A 26136-nucleotide genomic window follows, 5' to 3' on the forward strand; every position below is an offset into this window, starting at 1 on the left:
TGTTTCGAGTCGTGGGCGGATAATTCATACACGTTTTCAAGGTACGGAATATTATAATGTAGACTTTTGAGAGAATTTTGGTTCGTGCCTGTAGTTATACTTTAAGAACTAATTATATCAATACTTTCATCGGTGGAATGGAAGTAGGCGTTGAAGTCGCTGCCATCCAAGTATTTTTCCAACAAAAGAGTTCGCAAATAGCTGACGTTACTTCCCAACGTAGCTTTACTTGGGAGAAATGATTTCATGAATCGAGGGTTAATTAAACAAGGAGATATTTCAATACGCATTTTCTTTTGCAAGCCCTATTCCTATTGTGAATTTTGGTGGATGATTCTTGACATTCTTGTACACAGGGTGGTATCTTGAAATGTTAGTGGAAAAAAATATTTATCTGGTGGCCTCTTCCCAAAGTGTTTATATGTGTGTCATAATTTTAAAAAAATCTTTGTGTCATACTCAACTTTGTAATGTTAAATATTCGTCGAGAATTCAAGATTGCAAATTTTTTATAGCGCTCAAATTTAAATGAAGTGCATTCCCTTAATTTTTTTGTTTATAAGTTTTTCATTGAGAAGCAAAGAGAATCGTTACTTTAGTCTATAAATTTTGAGTAATTTAAATTTCAGAGTAGCGCAAAAAGTAAATTTAATTTAAATTTAACTCCTTGAACGGAGAACTTGAACCTTGCTCTTGAGCTGTATTTTTTTTCAGTAAACCAAGGGATGCGCGCATGTTTCTAGCAAATATATCATTCTTGACTGTGGTTTTTTCCTTTGCGCAGTTAATTTGATAACGGATACTGATTACGTCACGTGCACACTCCCTGTGCGTGTTTTTTTCCTCTTGTCGCTCAAACCCTGCTTGCTTCTTTTTATCTTATCCGCACCTCCTCTCCTCCCCCGATCCGTCTCCTCCCCCTCCCCAACTTCTATCTCTCCCTCTCTCTCCCACACCCGTCCCACTTTCTAGGTTCATCAACGCGAGGCGGAGAATCGTGCAGCCCCTCATAGACCAATCGAACAGAGCGGGCGCGAGCGGTAAGTTGGCGGGACGCTAAAACCCAAACCTTCTGAAAACCCCTTCCGAACCCTTCCCAACACCCAACTACGAACATTTCCCACTACCCATCACTTTCCTCGAATCCTCTGAATAGAAACAAAAGATGAGAGGATCATGCATGCCTTGCATTCCTCATCCGTAAAAACCTAAACTCCAACCATCCCGTAAGAAATTTCGACTCCCAACGATTTGCGGGCCAGCAAAAGCAGCAATAATGTTCTAACAGAAACGAACAAGCATATGACTCTACACCACTCCAAAACAAGGCTTGTGAAATCTTCATTTGTCTTATCATTGCCATACATAACTTTGGTACACCGTATTATATCCCTTTTTAAGAAATTGCAGTGATACCAAGGACGAAGTTCACTCCCCAGTCTCCCCACGCCTTCTCTCTGGTCTAATACGATCAGTCCTCCTCCTCATTGCTCCTCTCATTGCTTATCTTGTAACTCCTCTCTGTGATCCTCGCCTGTATCCTTCACTGCTTATTTCCTTCTGGAGTTTTCCCAATTACACTCCGGTCAGCACGAGTTTATCTCGTTCTTTCGGTGATTATAAAGCATTAGTTGTGACCACAGTTTGATATATTTTCAACCAAACTCACTCGCTAATGAAACACATAGACAGCACTCTTTACTTAGAAACAGGGTTTAAATTATCCTTCAAATTATTGGATATTTAATCAAGTTTAATAAATTTTCTGTGATTTGATGCGCTAAACTGCATAGTGGGGATTCCCTGTTATATACATGTATTATATATATATATATATATATATATATATATATATATATATATATATATATATATATATATATATATATATATATATATGTGTGTGTGTGTGTATATATATGTATATATATGCTCACACAAGCGTACAAACAATAAGTAAATAAATTCAGCTCACGCATTCTGTTACTTGGGAAATGTAAACATTTTTATCCTCCAACGTAACTCTGGAAATACTCTTTCTTTCACCTGTATCAATTCAGCCTAGAAGATATTAGATGTGGTGAACAATATTTGATAAATGTTTACCATGGTCCTGAAACCAGTGAACATCGTGAGACTTCGAGCACAGCACTAAAATGTGTTCGATCAAAACTGTGGCAAAATTCGTGGAGGCAAACTCATTACAGGAGGGACACGGGACATTTACTCGACTCTCAGCAGATTGAACGTCCAGACAGAGGGTGTGGTTTTAAAACTTTTAGCTTCCCTCCTTCTTTTTTTCTCACATTCACTGCCTGTCCAGCTGCTTTGCTTTTAAAAGCCCTGCTTCCTATTCCTTTTCCCACGCTAATTCCGCTTGCATCTACCGCTTTTTCCCGTCCATCTCAATCCCATCTCACATCTCCTTACCATACTAGTCTCGCGCCCTCGCTGATGTAGAAAGAGAAAGAAACAGGTCTTGTCTCTCGTCTATCAGGGGCTAGGTTCGATACCCGCCGAGCCGTTGATGATCGCCAAAAATGGAATTTATTTTGGTTTTAAATTGTTTTTTTTTTCTCAAGAAGTCTTTTCCCCCTGTTTCCTCCTCTATTGCCATTCCCAACTCTCGTGATGGCGACTCAGTGGAATCGATACGCGAAAGAGTGGAAATGAATTCGAGTTAAATATATTTGAAGTTAAATTAGCTTTTGAATATGCTTTGAATTTATCAAAAATATTTAAGTGGCGATGAAAGCTATAGTAATATTGAAGTCAAAAGTCCTTCTTAATATAATGTTACCGATTGCCCAGGATTGGAACAATACGCTTCAAAGTGTAATCAATTTATTTTTCACGTAATCATTTTGTTTGAAAATATCCACCGCGGTTTTATAAATGTCTTCGTAATTAAAAATTATTTGACAACATATCATGCCCATGAAGATGTATTTTTTGTGCTTTAACTTAACCAGTTTGGGGTGCGATTAATACTTCTCAGTATATAAATTAATATGAAGAAAAAATTAAATATATATATTTGTATTAATTTATTCATGCTATTATTCGACGATTATATATTGATTGTGACATGAGACCATTCGGTGTCTGTGAGTCGCGACACGTAATCTTCAACGAGTTCGCCATCACTAAATTCCTTTTCCATGTACCCATTCCTAAAAAAACATGATATTTCTCTCTGTCCCCTATATGGAAACAACCAATCCCGATTCTGTCTATCATATCTTCTTTTCTCTTCTCTTCCGCAAAGGTTCATCAACGCTCGACGCAGAATCGTGCAGCCAATGATAGACCAATCGAATCGTGCGGGTAAGTCCGCCTTGGAATGGTATAAAGGAGAGCGACCTGGATATACCTAGTAATATCTAATCTCTCCTTTGTCACCTGATTCTCAACCCAAGACTCCTATTCCCTGCAATCCCACCAGAATGATCACTCCTCCATTTGGTTTTACCCTGAACACAAATTGCATCCAATGTGAAATAAATGCCTTCTCACCCGTGTCAATTCTTGTCGAAGTGCGAGGCTAACAGTGATCCGTTGAGGGTGTTGATAACAGGAAGGAAGTCCTTATAACATAAACAGGAATGGAAATGTCTTTGTGTCGGGAGATGGGAGTGTATGTTCTCTCGGGCGTTGAATATTACTTCAGACATTAGAGAGTGTCCGAAATCATGTATTGTTGTCCATCTACAAGTCAATTAGAAGCTTAGGAAAATGGAAATATTTTAAACAGTTTTGGAATAACTTTGGGAAAAGTGGTGTACTTTGTGAGAAATTAGTCTTGAATAAATGATTAATTAAAAGAGATATTCGTGATTTTTATCCTCAAATTTTGACATCGGTATCCATTCCCCAATTAGGTGTTCGTAAGTTCTACCTTAATGCAAGGAGGTATTTATTATAAAATAAAGCACAGTTTAAACGTTCGAACATGGAAAAATTCCAATTTCCGCTGAAATTTCCGTTTCTTATTTCTTTACTTTGATATAACCCCTACTTGCTCCTGGCTGATTGTTGAAAATTTTTAATGATAAATACATTGAAATCCTTTTAATAATTAATACTCCATGATGTAGGCGTATGATTCTTTGACATTTTAATCGAAGAATCGCTACGTTTTTCTCCGATCTTCCTCATGAAATGTCGGCCCGGCCCAGTAGAGGGAAATAAATATTATCTCCGATATGGCAGGCATTGAAATCCGAAGGCATTCATTCAAATCAGTATAAGAATAATGCGTTGTCGAGGAAGCTCACACAAGATCTCCACGAATGAGTACGTGGCTCGGGAAACGAGGCGGAAACTCGATTCTACTTCAACCCAGAAGAAAGGGGGGATCTTTGTATCCAGGAGAGCGGTAAGAAAAGGCATACACAAAGCACGTCCTATTTTCTTCCCCCCTTCGGGATTCTTTTTCCGCGCGAAGGAGGCGGGGGGGGAGAGGAAGACCCCCAAGTTTTAAAGTCCACCTGATACCAATTATTCTAGATCTTATCTCTCCGCGCCGGCCTATTAGCGGCCGAGAAGAGGGGAGCCGAGAGCGACGCCTTTGGGAGATTCCCACCACCCACCCACGTCTCTCTCCCACCCTCCCCTACGCTCAGGTCGGAAAGACGCCCCACTCCCCACGCCCTCCTCGAGAGTAGGGAAAAGAGCCCATCCCCACCCCATCTTCGTGACGACTCTTACACCTTGGTCCTTTGCCGCCTCACCCCACCCGAAACCGACGGGTGCAGCCTCTCCGGAAGAAAAAGAAAAAGGTCCGCGGGCAGGAAGGGGAAGAAATCTCCCTCCGGAGCTCCGACCCACTCCCCCCTCTCTCTCTAGCCCCCATTACCCCATCCCCACGTTCCCCGAAATTCGCATCCAAGTGCACATTTGGGCCGCTCCTTTATGGGACTGCAAGGGGGATAAGAGAAGGGGCTGGCGGGTGAGGGTGGAAATGCCACGGAGTTTTTCGTAACGGCGTGGCGCGGATGCGTTTGGAATGGTGATGCCTGGCGCGGTGGGGATGTGGTGGTGGCGTGTCGAGGACGAGGATTTCATCCCTTGTTTTTTTTCCTCCCTACGTCCCGGTGGCGGTGAAGGACTTTTATTTTCACTTCCATCCTCGTTCCCTGCCATTGCATCGTCAAAGGAGCCAACACCCTCTCTCTATCCCGCCCCCCTTACTCCCCCCACCACCTCTCCCACCGGGGTTTACGGCCTCCGCCCCCCGCCCCTCCGTGCGCCCCGCACCCCTGGGCCGCCATTTTCATCCCTTCCCCAACGCCCCGGAAAAGGAGACTTCGCATAAAATGGAACTGTTGCTCCTCCTCTCCGAACCCGTCCTCTCCCGTTCGCCTACCCCGAGCCCTTTGAAAAAAATAAAAATAAAATAAGGAGCGGGGAGCGGTTTCCGGGCCGTTCCTCCGGGGCAAAGCTGCCGTTTTTTTATCACGATGATATTTTTTCCCCGGAGGAAGAGGAGCAGGAGTGAGGTACAAGGATTTCAAAGGTTTAACTTTTCCGCGGGTTTTGAAATGGGACATGGCGATCAAGGCTGCAATGGGTCCAAAATAAGCAGGAAGCCTCCTCCGGTGCAAGCCTACTCATCGGTGTGTGCATGCAAATGAGGAAAGGTTGCTGCTCTAATTCCTTCGTTTAGGTAGGTTCTATAGTAAATTGAGCTTTATCGGCGGCTGCGTCAAGCTTCTGCGAATGGACCATTGGTATCCCTTAAAACTTTTTTGTGAAATGTGAAAGACACACACACACACACACACACACATATATATATATATATATATATATATATATATATATATATATATATATATATGTATATATATATGTATATATATAAATATATATATATATATATGTATATATATATGTGTGTATATATATATATATATATATATATATATATATATATATATATATATATATATATACACACACACACACACACGAGGGTGAAAAATCAATTATGATATTTTGTTCTCATGAGACAAATAAATGCTGTGCTTCGTTGCCGTTAACAAGTGAATTGATTAATGTTAGGCAAGTGTAGTTTTTATTTATTTTTGTTACATTTTTATTTTTCACACGTAAACGGTGTGTAATGGTTTACTTGCTATGGATAGGAATCATTTTAGTAAGTTTCATCTACATCTACTTAATACCCCGCAAGCCGCCGCAAGGGCGTGTGGCGGTGGGTGCTAGGACACCACCCGTAATTTAGAAAAGAAAAAAAAACCGCATGCAATAACGACAAAATCATATATAAAAAAACATGGCATACATTCATGCATGAACACTTACACCCCACTCACATGCAAACACTCAAACTACCAACTAACATACACATGCACCTGAAAGTATACCTAACATCTCTGTAGTGTTTAATTTTGTTCCGACTTGTAAATTCAACGTTTTTAATATTTCTAAAGTGACTTCGGTTTCTTGCTATTATGATTACTGATTGTTCGGGGAAAGAATGAGTATTTGTACCTATCTGTCCTGGAATCTATCTCCCTTAGTTTATCTTTGTGGTCTGATCTACCTAAGTAGTGTGGGGCCATTATAATTCCTTCAGTGTCATAGTTAAACTCGTTTGTTCTGAACCCTTCTAAAAGTCTAAGCCTCGCTTGTTCTCCGCACTTCAAGTGGTTCCCAGCCTAAATCCCCTAGGAGACCTGTCACACTTGTGTTCTTATCATAACAATTTTTAACGAATCTAGCGGATTTTCTCTGGACTTTATCTAATTCTTTTTGCCAAATTTACTCCCACGGATCCCAAATACTTAAGTTTACACCATTTTTTAGTTTCTTATGCGTATTTACCTTTCATCTATATATATTTTGGTACCTTATGACTTGATTGTACATATGCGAGATGACGGTTCTCTATTTTTATGAAAATCAAGATTTTATAATTTATATTTTGTAATGCACAAAATCATACGTATGTCGTTTTTCTTCTCCAAGAGCATATAAAGAAAGGAGATTACATTCAAATATGGTGCCAATTTCTCGACGACGCAAACACCATTTATTTGTCGTCTCTTTTACAAATATTTATGCCTATTGGTTACGGATACAGCTAATTTTTTGGTAAAATTCGAATTATGGAAAATAGTCTCTTCGTCATAATTCCCGATTTTTTTAACACTTTATTTCACGTGTCTACCAACCAGTCAACGAGCGTCATTGTAATGGAGCTGAGATAAAAAATCTCAACAATTGGACTGGGGAGGAAAAAATTAATTGAACTGTGGCAACGGAGTTAGTAATGTATATTAAATATGACAGAAATATCTCCAATTCGAAGTCCTTGAGATTAGAATTTTTTGCTCTGGTTTACATATCATTTTTAAAAAAGGAAGAATGAATTCAAGATGCTTTCGAATAACAGCATTTACTTGTTTAACGACCGATTTTGGTGGCTCTTGCTAGAGAATTTAGAAGAATAAGTTGTTGTTCTATGCTCCATGAATTTAAATATTCATACATAACCGCTCTGTATGTTAGCTCTGATCTCTTGCGTTAGCCAAATCGAAAAGGCCAAACGACATTTGAATATCATAAATGCCAATTATTTACATTTACAAGTTATATTTATTTACTCGTATTCTTTAATTTGCCGATCCTTCAGACGTCATGCGTCCCCTCATCCACTTATCGAGCGGTTGTTTCTTACTCCGACCTCCTTGTCCATTCTTTTAAATGTTTGACGTCGCATATCGGGTTGCAGCTGCAGCGCACTGTCGGAATCCACTTGCGCGCCCACCGTCCTGCAGGAAGGGGAGCGGACGTAGACGTCTGCAGATGTAGGAGGCGGCGGAATGAGGCGGGGTCGGGGGACGAGGGTGGGAGGGGGATGGGGGAGCCGCTATATATATTGGACGAGAGGGAGGGAGGGAATGGAAGGGCCACAAGGATAAGAGAGGCCAGCGTCCACCCAAACCCAACCCAGCCGTAATAAATTTTCCTCCGTGGTATCTTTTGAGTATGGCCGGACCTCTCTCTCGCCCTGCACTCCGCCTCGAGGACTCCACCCACCTCCCCCCTCCACAGTCCACCCCCTCCTCCTCTCCCCCCACTTCCTCTCTTCACTCTCGACCGTTCCCAGTTACCATAGCAACGGCCAATATCTCGCCACCAAACCCTATGTCCTGATTGTGCTCGGAAGGGCTACGCCAAGTCCGGCCTTATATCCCCTTTTCCTCCTCCCATTCCTCCACCCATCCCCTCTCGATCCGTCCGCTCCTACCTACGCCTCTCGCATCTCTCCCCTTGCCCCTCCTTCTCGAAGTCCCCACCCCACCCGCATTTTGACCTCCTCCACCTCCCTCCGTCCGCCAATCCCGCACAAACTGGTCTGGAGATATCCTTAGCCGTCCATTTCCTCTCCGGGAATCTTGCTTTCGATATCCTCACAGGACCTCTTCAACCCTTACCATCCCCTCCGCTAATTCCCCATACCCTCCACTTTATATATATGGTTTTGCTACGTTAAGTTGGGAAAGGTTTAGGTACCTCTTTTTTCTTCCCCGTACAAGGTCTTTGGAGTACTTGTTATACATGGTCAGAGGAGAATAAGACTTTTGGATGTATTCCACGGATTGCTACAATAACGCTATGCTCTTTCCCGTCGCGGTGTTGGAGACTTTATGCACGTAATCCTTACCTGCCGGTGAGGTACATAATTGACCGATTTTCGTCGATTTTGAAAATAGATCATCGTAAGTTATATTCATAACGCAAAAAAAGTTACGATGGTCATTTACATTTCATTTCTAAAAATATTTTTTCGCTATGGTCATTTCCATTGTAAATTAATGATTTTTTCAAATGGGGGAATTAGAATGTGATTTAGATTCATATGCACAAACATTGTGGAGAAGAGAATAAAAAATAGATAATATTCACTTAAAGATCATGTGCCAAATTCCATGCGTGCCGTGCGTCTTCAATCTGAGAATTATTGATTTGACTGGTTCAAATTCTTAAAGGAAATTTTGAATTCCCCTTGAATTGGCCGCAATATGTGTGCTTTTCATTTATAATTACGCTGATGTTGTGTATTTTCTTATTTCCTACTTTCGTGCTCAACACACCATAATTTCTTTTAGGGTTTATGGATACTTTTGAAAACACCTAATTTATGAAATTAAATTTAAGGTGTCGTCTCCAAGTCCAAATCCACAATTGAATCGTCTCCAAATTTAAATCTTGTTGTAATCGAATACCATGAATCCCATCACAGTACATTTCCGCAGGATATCCAAAACTCTCGCGAAGTGGACTAAGTACGGTCATGCGCTCTGATATTTTTATATAGCTAAGGTCAAAGCGTCCGGGGGTTTTCTTCTTTGGAGGTGTTCCTCAAGAGTGTTCTCGCGGAGGAAGCCTCTCCCCGCCTTCCCAGCCACACACCTCGGGAGTTCACGCGGAAATTTCCTTCACGATCCGGCCCCCGGAGTTTCTCTCTCCGTCTCCCAACCCAAAACCCCAAAATGTCCCATCAATCATCATCAAGTCTCCAGTAATGAATGGAGGGAGGAAAAAATGGAATAGGACGGCTGCTTTTCGCCCTCCCGTCCTCCACTTGGCTTCACTTGCTCATAATGCTACTTCATATTGCCTCTCCCCTTCACACCCACCTCACGAGTTCAAAGCGCCAATCCTCCCCCCCCCCGCCTACCCTCTCCGGCCCCCCCATTCACTCCCGCTCATCGCTCCCAAATTTTTATAACTCTTCTCGAGTCGGTTCCTTAATACATTACGTTTTTTGTCGCTTTTTGTTTTGTCGTACTTTTCGTTCGCGGGATCGACCATCATCAACGCCGTTCTTTTTTTTATTCTTCACGAAGATTATTTCGAACCCATAATAACCGTAAACTTCAAATTCGTCTCGGCCTCTTTTGGTGGCCGCCGTAATTAGGGCGATATTGCCTCGACCCTTTTTTTTTCGCGGCACAAGGTCGTTCGGGAGGGGTAATCGGAGGGGGCGGGCCATTAGAACGAGAGTTACTTTATGCAGGCAAATGAAACAGGACGGAGTGGTGTTCTGGGGAGCAGTAACAGTAATTGCTCCCGTGTGTCATAATATATATTCCCCGGTCGTTTAATTACTTCAAGCGGTTTAAGCGATACTCATTTTCGCATGATATAGGTAATAATTTTACTCTCTCTCTCTCCCTGAATTGTATTCCATGGTACGACGCATCGTGCTCAGCCCACGTCCGAGAAATTCATAATGCTCTCGCCGAACAGATTCGTGAATTTCGCGAACTGAGAATTCCGGTTGAGTCAAACCTTGAAAATCCGCTCGTAAATGGAATACTGCTGTTGCTTTCATGCCTTATCTCATTCAACAGTTCAAAACCATTTTACCTGATGACTTTTCCCTTTCGGCACTGCGTTGACATTTTTTCGCGAATCAGAAAATTGATTTTTTCAGTGAAAATCTTTTGAGCATGGCTATCGCAATTAAAATCCCCAATCGTCTGGGGTGTTATTAACTTTTGAGGGTTGAGAGATCGTAAATTATCAGGTATCAAACCTCTTTCCACCTGCGTGTAAGTACGAGTTATTTAGTACTCACAGGAAGAGTGGACAGAATTCCATGGTCATGGGTAATGCTGTCGTTATGGGAGCTCTGGTTGTTTGAAAGCTTTGGCGAGTTCATGGTAACTTTGCGGGGCTCGCGTCAATCTGGACTTAAAATGTGACCTAGGTCCTGTCCGTGCTTGTAGTGGGATGCCACCCTCTTCGACTGTCGATCAACCTTCTTGAGACTTGAGCGAGCACTGAAGGCACACCCAGGTCCATTCCCTGCCGCCAGCACTGCGGGAGAAACCGGCATAAATTCAAATGGGAGGCACTTCCGAGGGTATTTCTCTTTCGTGGTGTGTGCGGGCTTTCTCTTGTGTGTGTGTCCCTTCTGATCGTTTATGCCGCCTGCATGAAGTAAGAAGCTTACCGGAGCAAACAGACCGTATATATGCATCCTCCGACCTCCCCAATTGCCCCGGTCCCCAAAATCCGCCCTTGCCGACCCTTTCGAAAGGGCCGCCATGGTCCACCCCGCGGAAATATCCCATTCCTCCTTATCTCAGCGCTGCAACCCATCCCCCCCCTTGTCTCCGTCATCCACCCCCCCCCCCGCCGAAACCCCAATCCAGAAAATGAGAGACCGTGAGAGGACGGACCCTCCTCTTTCGGCCAGTCCACGCAGAGATAGCTCCCCCTCCGGCGGCGCTAGAATCCGGGAGGAGATATCTCCAATAGCGCTAGTAGATAGGAGAGGAGAGGTTTTGGGGGGGGGGAGAGGTGGCCTGGGATGAAGGAGAGGGAGTTGGCGGGCCCGGGTTGTGTGTGTATGGGGGGGTACACACCAATCCTACTACGCCCCTACCCTTCCACCATCCCTCGCGCCCCTATTTCCTGAATCCACCTCTGTCAAACCCTGCCACGCTCCCAGAACGGACCCTAACCCCCTCTCCCTTCTTCCCGCCCCCCATCCAGGCCATCCATCAGCCGTGTCAATTTGTAATGGCCCCTGGTCACCCGACTGACCATTCTTCCCTCCCTTCCACCACGTCCTTTTTTTCCTTCTCCCCCTTATATCTTTGACGGTCCTCTCTTCGCCCTTCCCCGCTTTACTCGTATAAGTATAGTCTCTCTCTCTCCCCCTTCTCCCCTGGCCATCTCTCGCGCGCGTTCGTTCTTCCCTTGTTTTTTCCTCCACCCCTCTTCCCAACCCGTCGTAATGCGTGCGGCTTCCATGTTAGGAGAATTGCACCTAGAAGGCGTGGTGTGACGTCCGACCCCTCTATCCCCCCCCTGCCATTGTTAAAATGGAATGCGCGTCTTTGCGGGAGAGGGGCGAAGACACGCATCATGTTCCGTTTCTCGCCCGTGAAGAGGACACCTCTTGCCGTGGTCACGTGAAAAGTTTATTGAGTTCTCCAGTTCTGAATTATGAAAATGATCCAGTCGAATGAGTGGTCAGGCAGCAGGTGCCTTTCTCCTTGACGCACCCCCGGTGGGGAAGATGTTAAAAACTTCCTCGGAAATTCTGTCTCTTTCTTCCTCCAAAAGATTGACGGGAACGTTCATTTTAAAGGACTCGGCGAACAATGTCTGTCATATCGGTCATGTGCGTGATTGGACGTCTTTAGTCTCTTAGGAATTTTTTTATCATTGATGACTGTTGTCGCAATGCGTTGGGAGCTTTTTTTTCGATTCAACCGCAAGTCTGACGGAATGAAATAGGTGAAGTTCGTCAAAGAGTCCGTAAATGCATTAAAAATTTTATTATAGCATGACGGAGATTTTTAAAAAGATGCTGAAGTTCGTGGCAATGTCATACCCACTTGTGTCAATCACACAAACTTCAGATGAGTTCCACCATCATCTCGGTCGAAATTCCATAGTAATGATACCGCTCCAACCAAATCGCAAAGCGACGGCTGGACATGTATTCTTACAGATTCGTCCGGACATTTCAACATTTTACAGTTGAACATCGTGCGCAAATAAGCAAGTTAATCAAAGAAGGATAATTCAACTTCATATTTTTTTTGACGATACACCATCTAACAACCTTTTTTCCATCCCTTGCGTGTCCTTTTAACTCGATCTAAATTTTGTACCCGAGAATTTTTTTCTGTGATGGCTAGCGATTTGACGTCGTTAATCTAGTCAAAGAGTTTTTTTTTAATACTTGGTTTTCTCATCTTGGTTTTTCTGCACAATGTGGACGATTTGAGTTTTTTTCTGGTGCGCTTTCGTTTGCATTCCGGTGGTCAAATACCGGATGGAGCGTGAATTAAGCCGTTTATGCAGACGAGCGTCATCCTAATTGAAACAGCAACCCAGAGGGATTCCTTCGATGAGCAGGCTTTAAACGGGTTTGGCTCATTCCTCGCTCCACCGACGTCCATATCGCAGCGCTCGACATAAATCCCAAAATTTCCCGGGAAAGGAGGAGAGAGAGAGAGAGAGAGAAAAAAAAGCCCCAAATTCCCAAAACCGTACCACGTAGTATATCCTCTCACGGGTGGGTGTAATTGGCTCGCACATCTTTGCCGGGAGCGGCGGAACGACTATCTAGGAATATCCCCATCACCCTCACCTTGGACCATCAATTCTTCCGAACCTGCCCCCTTTCCCTTTACATCCCCCTCCCCCCCTCTTTTATCCGGCCCGAAAACCACTGCCTCGACCAAACAGGGCCAACACAGACTAACGCACACACGGCAAACCTCTTAAACTACGAGACATCCCGAACCATGCCACCCAGGATCGCTTTATCTCATATTTCGGGCCCTGCCTGGGTCGGCCGAGTCAGCAAAGGATATTGCAAAGATTTCAGATAATCCCCCACATATTTCGTTCTTCCTCTTTTCCTCCAAAACGTTAAGAGGACCATTCCTCACGTTTCCAGACTTTTGGATTCTCCCGGTAGATGTCTCATCATTCGTGCGCACCCTCCTCACTCTCCCCCCCCCTTTAGCCTCGTCTCCCCGAGGCTCCTCTCCATCCATCGGCCTCTTCCACCCAACCCCATCTAGTATCCGTTCCAAGAAGTTTTGCTGACTCTAGAAACGACTTTCACTCTACAAGCTTATATGTATTATTTTTTTGTAGACTTTCCCATCCCACAGCCCTCGTCATTTTCCTCATCCGTGTACGAAAAAAAATGAAGGAGCGATTATTTATTTTTTGTGTCTTTGCGGACGATCCATGCTTTATTGGCGTGGTTTGGATTTTTTTCTCTCTTTTTCCTGGATATTTGGATAGTATTTGTTTTTTTGAGGGCAAAGATTGATGGCTCGGTGGGAGGGTAAACTCGTGTTATTTTCGATGTGAAGACTGCGGCAATTTCTCCCTCCTTGTTTACGAGAAAATTTTCAAAATAGACTATCATTGCTTTCCTTACAATTTACACTTGCAGCTGGATAATTCTTATTTTTGATTTCCTTGAATTCTCCATTTCAGCTAAGTTGTTTTTTTTCACTGCATTAATATTTTTGAAGTTTGAGTTTGAGCATGCCCACTCCTCGTGTGCTTAATTTCTTAATTGAATTATCGCAATGCAGTTTAAGTACTAATATAATCATAACGACCACTGAACAATGACTCATGATGAAACCTTTGAAAATGTTTAGAGTGAATTAAATAATTAGTTCCTAGGTTCAAATATTAGGTCAAATATTCTCTTTGCCAGTTTATATCTGCGGGCACGACACCGTTCTGGGGACTTAAATAGAAATAAAAATATATAGTTAATATTTTTATTCTTCGTTAATCGTGACCCTTATTATAACCTATAATTGTTTTTGTCCTATGATCTGATATTGCGGTGATTTAAGACGCGGAGACTAAATAATGCGGTATTTCCCTTATTTATAAAATGCAGTAGTTCCTAAATAATGCAGTAGTTACCTTTACCTTCTCTAACCTTCCAAACCGGCCGATTTGTTGACGTTCTTCCAGCATGAAAACGTTCTCATTGATGAACCACTTTAATATAATATTGCTTCACGGCGTTTAATAAATGTTTCAAAATTTATGTCAAGGATAATGGTCGATTTAGTCATGACCGTGCATTTATTGGCAGTTTCTTCTCAAATAAACATCGATCCAGTTATTTTACGCTGAATTTGCGGTGCCGTTATGTCTGAATTCCACATTTTTCCCATCCTTTTCTAATTTTCAAAATAAAAATGAAAGAACTCGGGAGAAATAATTTTTGGGGGAAAATCTGGTTTCGTGAACGGGCGGAGGAGATTCATGCTAGTTGAATTTCCGAACAGAAAAATCTTTCATATCGTCGACTTAAAAACCCCCGCTCGTCGCCCCATTCCGCGTGACGTAATGCCTATAGTCCTCGCCCTCCATTCCCCACTCTTCCGTTTAGAAAAAAAAAATATATATATATATATATATATATATATATATATATATACATTTAAAAAAAAAGGAGAAGTTTCCGAAGGAACAGTTAAGCCGTTTCAACGTCAAATACCTCTCCGGATATATGGGAGGAAGCACGTGCTTTTAATGCTCCGGGAAAACTCTCTTCCGCGACCCCATAGAATCCAACCCTTCCTCCTTCCCACTCCTTCACCTCTACCTCTCCCCTTCCTCACCTCACTCAATTTTCCGTTCACCTCTCAATACTCCATTCCGCCCCACCTGACCGCCAAATTCCCCCCACCTCTTCCACTAAAACCTCTCCCTTGCACGCTATTCCCATAACCCACCCCTCCTTTAACAGCCGAGCACACAGGCGCACACCAGGGGCCTGGCCCCCATATTCCCCCGTCGACATATTCCTTTCTACGCCTCCTACCTCCACATCCCTCTTGCCCCCCTCCCCCCACATCCCTCTTGCCCCCCTCCCCCCACATCCCTTTTGCCCCCCTCCCCCCTTCCTTCCCAAACCCACTCTTACCCTGTTTCGCGCCACCTGCCCCATTTAACACCTGCCCCAATCTTTCCCATTTGACACTTCACGCCAAGAGGTTTTTTTCCTGGGATAGGCGCTGAAAATAATTATGTGCCAGAAAGAGGTGAGCTGATATATATTTAGGTCTGTTTTCATCTCTTTCGATGACGCTTTTATTTTAACGCGCCTGTCTCTCTCACGTTCACCCCCGTCCACGATGGTTTTCAATGCACTAGGAGTGGTGCCGCTCCCAACTTGGGTCAGAGTCGCAGAAAATGGCGAAAAAAGGAACATGTCCTGGGAAATGGGGTTGGGGGTTTGCCATTCCTTCCGCAAAGTGAGAAAAGTGACACGCTTGTCCATCCATTTCAATGGGGCGACCTTCAAAAACTCCTCTGTCCTAGAGAAAAGTTGCATTTCCTCAGCTCCGAAGGCGTGTGAATCTTTTCTCAATCTGATCTGTTCAACTTTCGGTTCGTGTCTGCGTATTGAAGGATTCATGTATTATGATTAATTCAAAGTGATGAGCCTTACCTTCGGGCTAAATTTCGGTCTCGATGGAATCCTCTTTGGAGGAATCCTCTTCGATAGTCACGCGGTTCATTCATTTCATTAAAAACCTTTGCCGTCATTGTGTACGAACTCTCCGGTCTTGCGAAAACCCAGGTCGTGTTCAAGGAAGCGTTCACAGCGAGCGCAGGGATCTCGGCGATTGAGTAAAGATGTCTATTAGTTGGGGGGGGGCAGGGGGGGGGGCGTGCGTCGACGTTTTCAAATCCAGTTGTTGCGCGCTCGGTATGTATTTAAGGTCACAGACGGACGAAAGAGCAATTTACCCTTCAGTTTGAATTGTTTGAAGAATGAAATCCTGGGAAATCATAAAAAAAATTATGTGGCGTGTTTTGCAACCCGCCTCCGCCGCTGAGATGACACTACCACTCTTGTGTGTGCAATTTGGGATGAAGGTCTCTACGAGGCCACGGTTTTATTCAAAGCGGGGAGTTGCCACGTGGATACTTTTCTATTTAAGCCAACGTTAACGGAGTGTCAGCCATGTTGTCCTCATCCTATCTCGTATGGCGTCTTGGGTAATCATCATTCACTGGCCACAGGCCTAGGAATTGCAATCAGTTAAACATGATTTGGTGGCTGGCGTCACACCATTAGCCTATTCCTCTCCCACTCCTTCCCATATCGGCAAGTTTTCTAGTGCCCCCCTTGTCCTTGAGCCAGGTAAAACGCCGACAAGATGGCATAATCTAAGTGCGAAACAAGTCCCATTCCGTTTCTGCAATATCAACATTTTGCGGGGGTCTGGAATACAACGTGATGGAAGGCTATTTCCGACAGTCGTACCCGTCGCCAGCCCTCGTCCCCTCCCCCTCTTGGGATCCGCAAAGATAATATAATGTCATCTCCCCCCCACCTCCACACACCACTGCGATAGCTTTCAAAGCGCACGACGGCATGCACACAAATTTAAGGTGCGCCGAGACGGGGCCCCGTGCAGCGAGCGGTAGCGACGGCGAGAACGAGCATAGGGAGAGGCAAAAAAATGAAGTAAAAAAAATGGCGAGAAACCTCGGCGAATGCATTCTGCGCTCTTCATTACGTTGGGGATCAAGACACATACGGCGCTGTCTGCGGGAGAGGCGGACGGGATGCTGGGATGTGGAGGTAAGGGTGGGATGGAAAGAGGTTCGGTACGACAGGGCGGGGGGGGCGGAAGGGGGGGGTTTGTGAGCGAGCGAAAGAAGGACACATACACGGGTGGAGTCGAACTCTATCCCTCCCCATTCTCCCACGTTGAGTGGAAAATGGTTTACGATGAAGACACCAGATGGCAATGGGTGGGAGGGAGGAGTTTTTTTGGCCAATGCTTATGGAGTACAGAGAGAGGGAGGGAGAGATTTAGTAATGGTTTGGCGTCGGAAGGAGGGAGGGGTGCAGGTACTACAAGGGTGTGGGAGGCGGGGGAGGGTGGCATAGGTGTGGAAGAGCAGAGCGATGGAAGTACGATACTGGGAAGGCGTCGATCTATTTCGATCGAAGGGAGCGAACCGACGAATTTTCATATAAGTGCCCACGTACACATCTGCGATGATGACCCTAGAACGAAAAAGAAGAGGGAAAAAATCAACTTATCGACAAAATGATTTTTTTCACTTCCTGAATGCAACGGGTGGCAATGAACATCGATGAAATATCACACAGACGCTAAATACAATGAAATAACTACTCACTACTGATGAAAGAAATATAGTGTTGGCTCTAATAGCCTTCATAAAAGAGCCAACAGGTGTGGTGAGATGGGTTAGCCATTATTTTGTTCGTTGATTCGTTCTCATCCAGTCCATATGTATGTTGAACATAATTGTCTCGTAATTAGCATTTACTTCGTTCCTGTGATACACTCCTCTTAAGAGGTACTCCTCCAAACGCGTATTATCTATTTGTATAAGATATTAAGGTAGTAGTTCGTTTTTTCTTGTGTGTATAGAAATGAGATCATTTTTCTCACCATTTTCCTCACTCCCTAATGAGTTTCAATTTGTTAATCTGCTGTAGAAATGTTAGATATCTTTCAATGGAGATCGTGCATTATTTGCCGTGAGTTAAATGTGTCTGTAGTATGACAAAGAACAGCCGTACTCTTAAGCTATTCAAATTTTCCCTAAAAAGTATCTGCCTATATTTCAGTGGCTTTTGAATGTTGGGAATGTATGCACGAATACATTTTATTAGAAAAATATACATTTCCAATATACTTTTCCAATTTTAGTACATTCAACGAGCTCAAGGGATAAACCCTTGAATTATCTAAACATGCAGAAGCGGTAAAGGCTTCATAGTGCATTTTGTTTAAATTGTTTACAAAAATATATTTGCGTACTTGACGCACGTACTTTAACCTAAAAGGTGTTGGGGTTAATTTTTTAAAAGCGATTGTAAAGTACCAAAAATCATGCTCCACTCTCGCGTAATTCATGAAAGGAGGGGACTTAATAAAGTCCTTCACCAGGTAACGATCAAGAGAACGTGTATCCTCGGCGCACTGGGCTGCCCACCCCTACCCGTGTGGGCGAAAGGGAATTGGGGAGGGGCGCCACCGCGGGGGTCCGTGGGGTGTGGGCGAAGGCCGGATCGGAGACTCCGGGAGGGTGAGGGTGGGGTTTTTAACGCCGGACGTGGATAATTGAAATCTACCGCAACACAGTTTTGCACTAGCCAATACTGCCAGCTTTGGATAGAAGGGATGGGTTGCTCCTATAAATAAGACAAGGCTCAACCTCATGGCTTTTCTGCGCTCCATACCTCCGCCAATATCTCCCCCCTCTCCCCCCGTCACCCCTCTCCACTCTTGCGGTCGCTTTGCTACCCGTGGCACACCCACTCCACCTCTTTGCAGCGAAGGACTTTCTGCCTCACGTTCTTATTCTTTGGCAGTTCCATTTCCGTGGTGGTGTTTTTCAATGGGTCTGCGTCGCGTAGCGTGGCCTGAGATTATATAAGACGCCTCAAGAATGGAAATTAGGTAGTTAAATTCATCTGTGTCGGGTCTTATTAATTGGAATTAAATAATAATGTGTAAGGACTCCACAGCCGAAGTTCGTAATTTTGGTTTGCCTGTGATTTAATATTTTTTCTCAGTATTATTGTGCCTTTCGGGACATGGACTGCGTGACGCTTGGCACTGAATGATAACCATCATTTTTAATTACATTTGATTAATTGGTGACAATATCCTCTCTGCTACATTGACTTATCTATTTATAATTTCATTTTGTGGATTGTCATGGAATAAAATTGACTTTTTATCGAGTTTATTTAATGCTTACCGTATCCATTTTTGCGAAATACTTATGAGGATTTCTCATGCCCGCCAGTACACGCATTGCACGGTCTTAAATTTAACGCCTCTCTGGACATAATGCCACCATGTGCAAACTCAGCACAATTGATGTTACTATTTTTCTTTCACTTCCTGGAATATTGTTTGTCCGATGATTCTTCTCGACATGTATCCATTTTCACTTTTTCGTCCTCGGATTAAACACGTTTCCGGTGCCAGTTTATCAAGCAGGAACTTCATACGATTGCTGTTGAAAACCATCGACCCGCAATAAAACTGTCCTTTCCGTTCGTCGCATTTTTGTTCTGCATTTCCACTTGGCTCATCTCTCTTTCTCTCTGTCCATTCCCGCATTTCGTTACTCCCTCCTCCCCGCAAAGCTTACATCCTACTTTCTTTTTTATTTCTCTCTCTCCCTCTCATCTCAACCCCCAAGAACATCAGTCTTCTGCTAACTCCCTCTTCGCTCAACCCTCCGACCAAACTGCAAATATTCATCCCCCTAAAACTCCCTCCACCCACCCTCTCTAAAGTCCCGTGCGGTTTTCCGCAAAACCTCCCTGTCCCAGTCGCTGGCGATGTTTCTTTACACGGTTTCATCCTGCGGAACGGTCACCACCATTGAAGTCTCTTGCGCTTTTTAAACGCGATTTCACGAGATTCTCTCTCACACACTCTCTCTTTATATTTTGCCTCGTTCTCTCCGTTACTTTTCGTTTTCTTACGGTAAAAGAGCTCGATCAATAATCACCAATTATTGCGTGTCGATCAATTGAATTTTCGCTAGGAGCGGTCTTCCGTTTGGAGATATCCATGCTTTTCTATTACTGAGTCATACAGTTGAAATGTCCGTCTTGTTACCGAAAACACTAATAATTTTCCTTTTCCAAGTCACGAGTCAATCTAATAGTGAGCGTTGGGAACAGTGCGTATTACCAAATGGACATCCTATTGAAAAGTGTGAAATCACTGACGTCACTATTAGGCTTGCTCTCAGGTTTTTTTACACTTGACCCTACGTGTCAGGAATTCTTGCCGCTTGGAACAAATGAAGTGTTACTTAATTCACTGAATATTTCAACTGATTTATTGATATTTTGAATGGCTCTTGGGCAATTCTCTTCCACGCACAGCTGGTATATATTTCCATAATGCCTGCATTGCCATCGGAGGTGACGCAACATTCATAATCGGTTGACTTAGTGCGCCTGTGATCGTCTCTCAATGAATCAGGCGTGAAAATCGTTTTTAAGTTTCTCGGAAAAATGCGTGCGAATCGCCGCTGGGCATTTCGAGGGTGAGGGCAAATATTTTTTTTTAACCTTCTTCGCCTTTCACTTTTGTCTAAAGTCATAGTATAACCAATTTCTTCCACATATTTCATTTCAATACCTTGTTCACGCACCAGATTATTAATTACATCTGTTCGATATCCTTTACATTTGACGAAAGCTATTACTTTTTCCAGAGGGTTCCCTCAAGCACACGTGCAATAGTAATCTCTCGAGTGCCATTTTGTTTATTTGCCTGACACCAGTTTGCTCACCTTGTACGATTTATCAGCAAATTTTTGGTCAAGTTTCGACCTCGCATTCTTAGTTTCTCACGGCGAGAGGAGTCCACGGAAATGACTCACACCCGCATCAAATCTATGAACCCCCACCAAACTGCAGATCGAGTGGAGACTGAATCGCAACGCATCAGGGCGGCCTAGGGTTTTACGAGTTCCCGACCGACGGTTTAAGCTTTACCTCCGCACATCTCCCCTTTCCTCCTCTCCTCCCGGACACAAAGGTCCAAGCAAAGAGCTCTCCCGAATCCTCTCTGTCCTTTTTTTTAAAAAAAGGGCACGGGAAGGGTGAAGCCCCTTTTTCTTCTCCGCCAGGGACTATGGTGGCATCGGCGAAGGACCCCTCCCTCCCTGCTCTCTCCCCACGGGGATCCTTCCCACTCTGGCATACCCTGCCACGCACCCCCACTTCGCCCATCCTCATCCCTTCCCGTCTTGATGGATAACCGCTCGTCCTCTCTTGCGGTCAGTGCTTTTCGCCATCCTCCAACTCCCTGCCCCGCACTCCCAAGCCCTTCCCCTTTTCAAGGATTGTCGGCCGAGCCAGGAGCGCTCATACGAGCAGGAGAGGCTCGAGCGGTGAGGACCGAGAGCCAGCCTCTCATCCTTCTCTCTCCCCAAGCACACACACCCCACCCCGCTCCCTTTCTATTCTCGTGGTTGAATAGGTTTTCCGGAGGGATAGAGAGGGGCTTTTAGGAGGACGCCGAGTGGGGACGTGCGGGCTCCATCCCCCGCGACGATCGTTGCGTCTCTCGCATGTCCCTCTTCTCCCCTGCCCCCCCAGACCTCCTCGCCTCGCTCCCAAACCCTCGTCCTCTTTCCCTTCCACTCTGAGCCATAAAGCTTTCATTGGCCCGCTCGTGATTACCGATTTCTTGGATATATAGGCTGAGTGCCCCGGGATGGCGGCACTATTTCGGGGCTTAAATCGTTTTATCGCAGCGGAATGTTTCAGCGGGTCCAATTCATAAGGTGATTAGTTGTGAATATTGCATCGGAGAATCTGCTGGCTCGCCTTCGACCTGTAAGGTATCTACTGCTCGGCGGAGGAACATAATATATTCGGGAATGACGGCGTGATTGAGTTTTCCAGGGATAATTTCCTAGCGTGTTTTTTTATCTCCATTCCGCTTGCTACACAATATTTTTTGAAGTTAAAAGCTAAAGTTTTTAAGGCCTCTGCTAAATTTGTTGCGCCAAAAGTCATAGAATTTGAGTCTCATGCCTTGCTGAGCCGTATTATTTGAATGGCTATAGCAAAGTTCATGCTGATCAACGTGTCAGTATCTTCGATATATCCTTTCAAAAAAATTCATGCTTCTTTTTGGATATTTACCTTTCACTGAAAAAATGACAATGTTCCCTGCATTTATCGTGTCTTAGTTATATCTAGAGGATGTCTTCATGAAGTTAATTGGGTTCACATTTGATTATTACACTTTCTTGTAAACAAACACTCAATGACGTCTTATCACCAGGAGTGTGGGGTAATGGTAAAAAATTTGAAATTCATATCGAATATCGTTTTATCCAAAACTTTTATCGAAAACTCGGGGTGAAGGCGCGTGTATTTTTTCTTTAGATTTCGACCACTTCCGTAAGATTTACCCATTGCAACTTCCAGTCCATTGCCAACTTTAGTTGAAATTCTTTTGCCATTGTCGAAGTTTCTCTGTTGCAGTACGACAAAGAGGCGTGCGCACTTATAAAAACGTGCGTACTTGCTAAAAACCTTTTATAAATCATTTTGTTCAAACAACATCTGTGCTCGATTGCTGGCACGCTGCACTCGTTCGTCTCGACAATACGCGTCATGCCATTCGAAGTTTTAATCAAAATATAATACTGATGGATGGGAATACTATCTTCCGCTGACACATCCTTAAGCCGCGCATGAGAGAGAGAGAGCTATTCGATCCGTTACGACCGAATTTCCTTTCTTTCTATTTCCTTCGATTTACGTATTCATACGGCTGTAAATATTAGATTAAAACTCGTCCCAGATTTAACGGTAACTTCGCCCCTCCCCTCACGCTTGCGAAAAGCTTCTTTTTAGGAGCGTATTTCAAGCTCAACGCCACCGGCTAATCGAATCTCATCCGGATCAGCGTATATCAGACTTTTTCGCCGCTCTCGCGAGTCGAGAAGCCGCGGAGAACTTTTTCGGTCTTTCATCAACATTTACGGAAAGTTATAACTCACCCAACTACTTTCGCCCATCAAGGATTAAAGCATGATGGCCGACTTTTCCCGCGGGTTAATTCACGGGCTCCCAAAAGTTAGTCCGGGGACCTGGGATGTTGGATTTCCCTTCGGTGGCCGCCGGCTCTTTGGTGTCTGTGTGTGTGAGGGGGGGTAAGGAGAGGGGAGGTGGGAAATTCATATTAACGATGCGGCTTCGGATAGATAGACATCAATATGGGTTCGTCATGAATTAAGTACTTGGCGCGCGGGCGGCGAGAGTCCCACCCTCAACTTCCCCCCTTCCCATCCTCCCCCCCACGGCGTGCCGAAAAACTTTTCGAAATATTAGCTTTTATCCCGACGCATGCATCTTTTACACAAGGAACCTCATTAGTCTGCCATCCATTAACCATCCACAAGCACACAACCCTATCCCGGCGACGTTCTTTCCTTCTCCCCCACTCGAACCAATTTATGTGTATCTGACACCAAGGCTGCTCTCTCAAGACCCTCGCCACCACCCTCCATTCACCTCCAATCCCTCTCCCTTTCCCCTCTCTAGTCTGTAAGCTTTGAAAATATTAAGTGGATTTATTCTTGGAAAGTTTTGAATTTTTAAAATTACATCCAATTTGGTCAACACTGAGTTGTAATTTGAATTTGTATATTCCATCTATTTTTGACATTGTACTCTCTTAAAGTCTCAGTGGCTTCTTTGGTAGTCAATGGCCAAATTGCAAATCATTATTTAAATATACATATTTTTGGATGCAGTTTATCTAATAATGCTCATGTAATAAGAGAATGTATTATCGTGTTTTAATAACTTGTTCATGAGTGTTGTATAATTTTAGATTTAGAAAATGTTGAAAAGGGGTGTTGATTATTTCGCCATCGAACTATGGAGTAGATTGTTTTGCTTAGTGTTTCGAACAATTTACAGTAAGTTGCTCTTGTACTATAGTTGGAGGAATAGTTTGACTCTTTTTCTGTGGGATTTTCTTGTTATCGCTAATTCCAGTTCTCTCTTTAGTATCTACTAGTACCTAGTGGTATTGTGTTGTAATCTGATACAATTAAGAGAAGAATCACAGAAAAATGGTGACATCTTGAATTTAACACAAGTATCATCCTCAATATTATTGGGTTAAAAGGAAAGTTTTTAGTACATTAAATAAATAACAGTCGATCTCTATGATTGATTTGAAGTGCCAGAAACTGCTCAAAATTAAGAAGTCGGGTTTTTTTCAGGAAGTCTTTTGGGGGCTAATAAAATGAAGTCCCAAAAGATTAAATCGTACAGGCATTCGCTTGAGCAGATTAGAAAGTTGTATTGCTTGTTAGAAAAATAGCTTACAGCCTCTTCATTTTTCCATTCTCTGACTAACACATTTTCATAGTTTTAATGCGCCGGTATTTTCTATAAGCTTTTGGTTGCTTATCGTGAGTAATGTACTGGAATCGTGAAGTTAAGGCTTGCAATTGGATTGAATTCGATCGTTCATCAGCTGCAAATACTGAATTCGTTTCTCGCCCTATCCCCTCTGTTGAGTTGCTCACGTTCGGATTCAATGGCCAAATGATTAGCACCAATGTTTTTGTCGTACATGCTGTGTGTTTGGAGCATCTAAGGGGAGAAGGGGTACCACTCTGAATACCCCATCTCCCATATGGATCTCACCCCGTTCCCATCCAGTTAGATATGCCCTCTCCTAAAGACCGTTCGACTCGGTGACTTCAATGCGGGTTTGAATGCACGCACTGGCGTTCCCAGGTGAAATTTCAGTTAATGTTTCGGAGAAAATGAGACTGTAAGTGTTCAGAATTTCACGAACGCGCTCACGCGGGGAGATTCCTTCGTCATCGCATTCTTTTTGGGATTCCCCTGCGCCGACGATTTTTTCGAATACGAGGGAACGCGTGCATGATGATGCGCGTTGAAGTGCCCGAAAACGGTCTCAGCACCACAGTCCCCCCGCTCCCTTCCCCCCCTCCCCCTCGCCCCACCCCCTCCCCACGGTCGGGGGAGGGGGTGAGGCGAGCACTCCGTTGGATGGCGAACGGGGCGACGACAACGTTGACATTTAGTTTTCTCTCCGCACCACCCCCACCACCTTCCGCCGCCCCATCACCCCCATCACCCGCACCACCCGCACCACCTGAACGCAGGGCCGTCGGGAGCGTACAGCCCCGTGGACGGGGCCTCCATGGGCTACATGATGGACGGGGTGCAGGGCGGCGGTGGAGGCGCGGGGGGCGGACCCCCCATGATGCACCACCGCCCTCCGCCCCCGGGGGATCCGGCGGCGGCGGCGGCAGCTGCAGCGGCCGCGGCCGCTTTCCACAACGAGTACCACTACCCGCCTCAGTACTACGGACACCACCTGTAGTGCGCGGAGGCCGGAGGCGGACACCGGGGGCGGAGCGCGTCCCCCGGCGAGAGCCCCCGCCATCCCTAGAGCAAAGCAGGTGAGCTGAAGGAGACTGGTTCTCCATTTGGGTATTACTGATAGATGAATACATCTACAAACACGCACACTCGCACATTGTCAGTACCATAAATGCTCAACCGCACTTCCTCTCGCGTTAGTCGATAACTTCTTGGACTTAAAGCTTCAAGGCGAGTTATAAATCATTTGAAAATAGCCTTAATTGTAATGTAAAACTTTCACATTTTTTCATGCTATGAAATTCATGTGAATAACAAGTGTGGTGTCATTTATTACCACCATTAGACTCATTCATGTGACAAATAAAAGGACTTATAATCTGACTTTTAGCTTAACGGGTTCCTGATGGTGTTGCAAAGCGATGTATTGTGGGTTATTTATTTTACTAGTGGAATGGATTATGTATAACGTTTTGTAATACGAATGCACTCCGTAATTATATTACTTATTAATCCCTCATTTTAATTAAATTCAATAATCCAATGAGGAGTTTTAAAAGTGTATGAGATAGTAGGGAAAGTGAAAATGTACTTTTCCTGCCGCGGGGAAACGGGATGTTAAACACTCTGATGAACGTGAAAATGTTGTTTGGCTAAGTAAATTAGGG

The 26136-nt window shown here is 44.2% G+C and overlaps 1 protein-coding gene across 1 annotated transcript in view; it reads left to right on the plus strand.

The window, feature by feature from the left end:
* The window catches only part of hth (Meis homeobox homothorax), an 834894-nt gene extending 809352 nt beyond the window's left edge, over nucleotides 1-25542 (plus strand). Inside the window, exons 11-12 of the mRNA XM_071597689.1 lie at nucleotides 3269-3327; nucleotides 25168-25542. Coding sequence (XP_071453790.1) covers nucleotides 3269-3327; nucleotides 25168-25469 — 361 coding nt within the window. The 3' untranslated portion in view covers nucleotides 25470-25542. The remainder of the gene's footprint in view (nucleotides 1-3268; nucleotides 3328-25167) is intronic.
* The last annotated feature ends 594 nt before the right edge of the window (nucleotides 25543-26136 follow it).

The sequence above is a fragment of the Hetaerina americana genome, unplaced genomic scaffold (assembly GCF_022747635.1).
Source record: "Hetaerina americana unplaced genomic scaffold, ioHetAmer1.1.p SCAF_9, whole genome shotgun sequence".
Classification (NCBI taxonomy): domain Eukaryota; kingdom Metazoa; phylum Arthropoda; class Insecta; order Odonata; family Calopterygidae; genus Hetaerina; species Hetaerina americana.